This window comes from Oncorhynchus nerka, linkage group LG11, assembly GCF_034236695.1.
Source record: "Oncorhynchus nerka isolate Pitt River linkage group LG11, Oner_Uvic_2.0, whole genome shotgun sequence".
Taxonomy (NCBI): Eukaryota; Metazoa; Chordata; class Actinopteri; order Salmoniformes; family Salmonidae; genus Oncorhynchus; species Oncorhynchus nerka.
In genome coordinates, this window is record NC_088406.1 from 39,087,083 (window position 1) to 39,093,966 (window position 6,884).

General features: G+C 45.9%; 1 protein-coding gene across 4 annotated transcripts in view; it reads left to right on the plus strand.

Moving 5' to 3' along the window:
* LOC115137783 (serine/threonine-protein kinase PAK 1-like) overlaps nucleotides 1-5,143 on the plus strand; it is a 46,604-nt gene extending 41,461 nt beyond the window's left edge. For all 4 annotated transcript variants that reach the window (XM_065024506.1, XM_065024505.1, XM_065024504.1 and 1 more), the window contains 5 exons: nucleotides 2,150-2,267; nucleotides 2,384-2,483; nucleotides 2,654-2,850; nucleotides 2,946-3,083; nucleotides 3,797-5,143. In XM_065024506.1, coding sequence (XP_064880578.1) covers nucleotides 2,150-2,267; nucleotides 2,384-2,483; nucleotides 2,654-2,850; nucleotides 2,946-3,083; nucleotides 3,797-3,883 — 640 coding nt within the window. In that variant the 3' untranslated portion in view covers nucleotides 3,884-5,143. The remainder of the gene's footprint in view (nucleotides 1-2,149; nucleotides 2,268-2,383; nucleotides 2,484-2,653; nucleotides 2,851-2,945; nucleotides 3,084-3,796) is intronic.
* The last annotated feature ends 1,741 nt before the right edge of the window (nucleotides 5,144-6,884 follow it).

Sequence of the window (6,884 nt, forward strand, 5' to 3'; positions counted from 1 at the left end):
ACAACATTGTTTACTAGACAGGTGAGACACACACACACACACCAACATTGTTTACTAGACAGGTGAGACACACACACACACACACACCAACATCATTTACTAGACAGGTGAGACACACACACACACCAACATCGTTTACTAGATGTGTGAGACACACACACACACACACCAACATTGTTTACTAGACAGGTGAGACACACACACACACACACCAACATCGTTTACTAGACAGGTGAGACACACACACACACACACACCAACATCGTTTACTAGACAGGTGAGACACACACACACACACACACACACACACATCCTAGACAGGTGAGACACACACACACACACCAACATCGTTTACTAGACAGGTGAGACACACACACACACACACACCAACATAATTTACTAGACAGGTGAGACACACACACACAACATTGTTTACTAGACAGGTGAGACACACACACACACACACACCAACATCGTTTACTAGACAGGTGAGACACACACACACACACACCAACATCGTTTACTAGACAGGTGAGACACACACACACACACACCAACATTGTTTACTAGACACACACACACACACACCAACATCGTTTACTAGACAGGTGAGACACACACACACACCAACATCGTTTACTAGACAGGTGAGACACACACACACACACACCATTGTTTTTACTGAGACAGGTGACACACACACACACACACACACACACCAACATTGTTTACTAGACAAGTGAGACACACACACACACACACCAACATCGTTTACTAGACAGGTGAGACACACACACACACACACCAACATCGTTTACTAGACAGGTGAGACACACACACACACACACACCAACATCGTTTACTAGACAGGTGAGACACACACACACACACACACCAACATCGTTTACTAGACAGGTGAGACACACACACACACACCAACATTGTTTACTAGACAGGTGAGACACACACACACACACACACCAACATCATTTACTAGACAGGTGAGACACACACACACACCAACATCGTTTACTAGATGTGTGAGACACACACACACACACACAACATTGTTTACTAGACAGGTGAGACACACACACACACACACCAACATCGTTTACTAGACAGGTGAGACACACACACACACACACCAACATCGTTTACTAGACAGGTGAGACACACACACACACACACACACACACACACACCAACATCGTTTACTAGACAGGTGAGACACACACACACACACACACCAACATAATTTACTAGACAGGTGAGACACACACACACACCAACATTGTTTACTAGACAGGTGAGACACACACACACACACACCAACATCGTTTACTAGACAGGTGAGACACACACACACACACACCAACATCGTTTACTAGACAGGTGAGACACACACACACACACACACACACACACCAACATCGTTTACTAGACAGGTGAGACACACACACACACCAACATCGTTTACTAGACAGGTGAGACACACACACACACACACCAACATTGTTTACTAGACAGGTGACACACACACACACACACACACACACACAACATTGTTTACTAGACAAGTGAGACACACACACACACACACCAACATCGTTTACTAGACAGGTGAGACACACACACACACACACCAACATCGTTTACTAGACAGGTGAGACACACACACACACACACACCAACATCGTTTACTAGACAGGTGAGACACACACACACCAACATCGTTTACTAGATGTGTGAGACACACACACACACACCAACATTGTTTACTAGACAGGTGAGACACACACACACACACCAACATCGTTTACTAGACAGGTGAGACACACACTCACCAACATCGTTTACTAGACAGGTGAGACACACACACACACCAACATCGTTTACTAGACAGGTGAGACACACGCATACAAACGCACACATTGACATGTAAACACAAACACACTTTCAAATGTAAACACGCACACATTAGTTGTGAGAACTATATATCTCCATCTTGTCTTTCGTCTCCTTCTTCATCACACACCCTAACTCACTCACACCATATCATATCTTCCCCTTACCATTGAGGAACTGGTACAGTGGTGATATTTGGTGTTACCATGGTAACATGGCCATGGTTGTTGTGTTTCTGTAGTTACCTGGTGGGGGAGGAGCTGTGGGTGGTGATGGAGTATCTGGCTGGAGGTTCTCTGACTGACGTCGTCACGGAAACCTGTATGGACGAGGCTCAGATCGCTGCTGTGTGTCGGGAGGTCAGTGCTGCTGCGTGTGTGTGTGTGCCTGGCTTGTTGGCCTGCTTGCTAATTCAGAAAGTGATGCCTTGAGCACTTTTGTACATCTCTCTCTCTGTCTCTCTCTGTCTCTCCAGTGTCTGCAGGCCTTGGAATTCCTCCATTCCAACCAGGTGATTCATCGTGACATCAAGAGTGACAACATCCTTCTGGGAATGGACGGATCAGTGAAACTCAGTAAGTAACACACTTGGGGTTGGACATGGGCATTAATGTGCAGTGTCTCCATTTGACCAGCAGTGGGCACTCATAGTCTGTGTTCTAATGCAGTACTACCACCTTAGATTTATACAGTGCATTGGAGTGCTATGTCCTATTCTAACGCGTGTTCTCTCTCTCCTCTCAAGCTGACTTTGGGTTCTGTGCCCAGATCACTCCAGAGCAGAGTAAGAGGAGCACCATGGTGGGGACTCCCTATTGGATGGCTCCAGAGGTGGTGACCAGAAAAGCCTACGGTCCTAAAGTTGACATCTGGTCTCTAGGCATCATGGCTATAGAGATGGTGGAGGGAGAACCCCCTTACCTCAACGAGAACCCACTCAGGGTAAGAGAGAGAGAGAGAGTGTGTGTGTGTGTGTGTGTGTGTGTGTGTGTGTGTGTGTGTGTAACGGCCCCTGTCTGTCCTGTCCTATTTCCTAGGCGTTGTATCTGATTGCGACCAACGGGACTCCAGAACTTCAGAACCCAGAGAAACTGTCCTCAGTCTTCAGAGACTTCCTCAACTGCTGCCTGGAGATGGATGTGGAGAAGAGAGGGAGCGCTAATGACCTACTACAGGTAGAGAGGGAGCGCTAATGACCTACTACAGGTAGAGAGGGAGCGCTAATGACCTACTACAGGTAGAGAGGGAGCGCTAATGACCTACTACAGGTAGAGAGGGAGCGCTAATGACCTACTACAGGTAGAGAGGAGCGCTAATGACCTACTACAGGTAGAGAGGAGCGCTAATGACCTACTACAGGTAGAGAGGGAGCGCTAATGACCTACTACAGGTAGAGAGGGAGCGCTAATGACCTACTACAGGTAGAGAGGGAGCGCTAATGACCTACTACAGGTAGAGAGGGAGCGCTAATGACCTACTACAGGTAGAGAGGGAGCGCTAATGACCTACTACAGGTAGAGAGGGAGCGCTAATGACCTACTACAGGTAGAGAGGGAGCGCTAATGACCTACAGGTAGAGAGGGAGCGCTAATGACCTACTACAGGTAGAGAGGGAGCGCTAATGACCTACTACAGGTAGAGAGGGAGCGCTAATGACCTACTACAGGTAGAGAGGGAGCGCTAATGACCTACTACAGGTAGAGAGGGAGCGCTAATGACCGACTACAGGTAGAGAGGGAGCGCTTAATGACCTACTACAGGTAGAGAGGGAGGAAGGTTAGGGGAAGTATGCCTGTGGTGAATAAGGTTGGTTTGAGCATCATACCACATCACTAGTTTTACCAGTTATAAACTAAATCCATCTCTCCTCTCCTCCTCCTCTCTACAGCACCAGTTCCTGAAGGTGGCCAAGCCTTTATCCAGTCTGACTCCTCTCATCCAGGCAGCCAAAGAAGCAGCAAAGGCTAACCGCTAACCTGCTAGCTGCTAACCCCACAGATCACCCCTTCATTCTCTCTCTCTGTCGCTCTCCCCCACTGGGGCAAACAAGACCCAGACAGGGGGTGTTTCAGGGGGTCCCATCCCTCTCAACCCCTTGACCGATCACGGTGACTGTGGGAAGGACGCTCTTACTGATGTCATCGCTGGTACAAATATACTGATCGGATTGGAGGAGAGATTCAGGCCCAAAGACTCATGGGAGTTGTAGTTTCAGCAGGACAGTGGCTGTGGACTGGATCTTATCTGACCTTTGAACTGTTTGTTTGTTGATGTCTGCCTGTTATTTTCATGTGTTGAAAAAGTGCATTTTAGTTTGATGGGTTTGGTTGAAAGTGTAATGAAGAGACACAAAATGGTACTGTTGATATCATCTCTGTCCCAAACTGCACCCTATTCCCTACATAGTGCACTACTTTTGTCAAAAATAGGGTGCCATTTGGGACGGTCTTTCACATCTGATCAAACGTTGGAATTCTATCTCCTTATCTCTCCCTCTCTTTCTCTGTCTGGCTGAGTGAGATGACACGCATGACAAACCTTTTTTATGGAATGTCTAAAATCATAATACAATAGTGATGATAATGATGGTACATGAAGGATGCCTGTGTACGATACAGTATAGAAGAACATATCTAAATCCTATTTTCCAGTACAATCGTTGCGGTACAATGTTGAACTGATCCTAGTCCCAACCCTCTGAAGATAGAGTGTACATTACATGTGAAAAAACTGCTCTAAAAGAACCAGAAGAATATTGTCTGCATTCTTTGTTTATCAACGTGCTTTCTTTATGCAGATGGCGCTGAAGAATACCACGGTACCATTAAGAAGTATACTTTCTACCAGGTTTGGCTTTGTTCTGTTTTTAAAATCTCGTGTTGAAACTGCCTTTGGCCTTAAACTGTCTCACAGGTGGAAGAGTTCCAGCAGACAGTTGGACAAACTCTAGTCTCTCTCACCAGACTCAGTGCTCTGCACGCTCCTGCGGCTGTGAGAAGAGACCACACAACCTTCAAATCTTGTCAGTTCCCCAGACTACTGTAGCCCACCTGAGGTTAGACAGGTTTAGAACTGGGATAGACTGGATTGAACTTGCCCAAACTGGTTTAGACTGGTTCAGAGAAGGGTGGTGATAGTTATTGAAGTCTTCTCTTCCTGTGTATTGGAGCCATAATTATGTTTATCAAATGATTGGATTATTTTGACTGAGACAAATAAAGTGAAGAAAACGCTGTATGGTGGATAGAGTCTGGCTGTCTGTAAATCTGTTTCGGGCTGTTGTGTGTACCCCTGGTTAGGTCTGTTTATATAAAGTGTTATTGGCATTTTAAGTGTGTCAGCTCCTCTAAGAGGGTTCTCATCTGAATGGGAAATTAGACTCGTCACTGATTAAACAGGTAATCACTGTTGCCACAGTCTTAATCTGCCAGGCTAGACAAAGGGTATGTGTTGTTTCTGTCGTAACCCACCAGCTCTTTATTTCTAGCCCTTTTTTTTCTCTCACTGCCTCCAAGTCTCTGTCTCTGTCTACTTCTCTCTCTCCATCTCTGGGAGAATCTCAATTGCGTACTCCTTGCATCCTCTCTCCTTGCCTCTTACTCAAAACCCATTGGATGAGAAAGCCAGAGGTCCCGCTCCTCTGGCCTTCTCCTCCAATGGGTTTTGAGAAGGAGGCAAGGCGAGAGGACAATCAGGAGTATGCAATTGAGATTTTCCCTCTGTCTATTCTCTCCACCTCTCTCCCTTGTACGTTCTTCCCCATCCTGGGCTGGTAGACTGATGATGCTCATTCTTGCTGAATCGGCACGAGAGAGAGGGAAGAGAAGAGATGTGGAGGAATGGCAGAGTGTGACATCATCAGTGACATGGGCAAACAACCACAGGAGCAGAGGAGAGAAAACAAAGGAGAAACACGGGGAGACCCAAGGAGAGAGTGATCAAGACACAGGCTCAGAGTTTGGCTCTACTCAAGGGGATGGTGTGTCTGCTCTCCTTCATGTAATAATGTATGTGGGTGTGTCTGCTCTCCTTCATGTAATAATGTGTCTGCTCTCCTTCATGTAATAATGTGTCTGCTCTCCTTCATGTAATAATGTATGTGGGTGTGTCTGCTCTCCTTCATGTAATAATGTATGTGGGTGTGTCTGCTCTCCTTCATGTAATAATGTATGTGGGTGTGTCTGCTCTCCTTCATGTAATAATGAATGTGGGTGTGTCTGCTCTCCTTCATGTAATAATGTATGTGGGTGTGTCTGCTCTCCTTCATGTAATAATGTATGTGGGTGTGTCTGCTCTCCTTCATGTAATAATGTGTCTCCTCTCCTTCATGTAATAATGTATGTGGGTGTGTCTGCTCTCCCTCATGTAATAATGTATGTGGGTGTGTCTGCTCTCCCTCATGTAATAATGTATGTGGGTGTGTCTGCTCTCCCTCATGTAATAATGTATGTGGGTGTGTCTGCTCTCCCTCATGTAATAATGTATGTGGGTGTGTCTGCTCTCCCTCATGTAATAATGTATGTGGGTGTGTCTGCTCTCCCTCATGTAATAATGTATGTGGGTGTGTCTGCTCTCCCTCATGTAATAATGTATGTGGGTGTGTCTGCTCTCCTTCATGTAATAATGTATGTGGGTGTGTCTGCTCTCCTTCATGTAATAATGTATGTGGGTGTGTCTGCTCTCCTTCATGTAATAATGTATGTGGGTGTGTCTGCTCTCCTTCATGTAATAATGTGTCTCCTCTCCTTCATGTAATGTGTCTCCTCTCCTTCATGTAATAATGTATGTGGGTGTGTCTGCTCTCCCTCATGTAATAATGAATGTGGGTGTGTCTGCTCTCCTTCATGTAATAATGTATGTGGGTGTGTCTGCTCTCCTTCATGTAATAATGTATGTGGGTGTGTCTGCTCTCCTTCATGTAATAATGTGTCTCCTCTCCTTCATGTAATAATGTATGTGGGTGTGTCTGCTTTCCC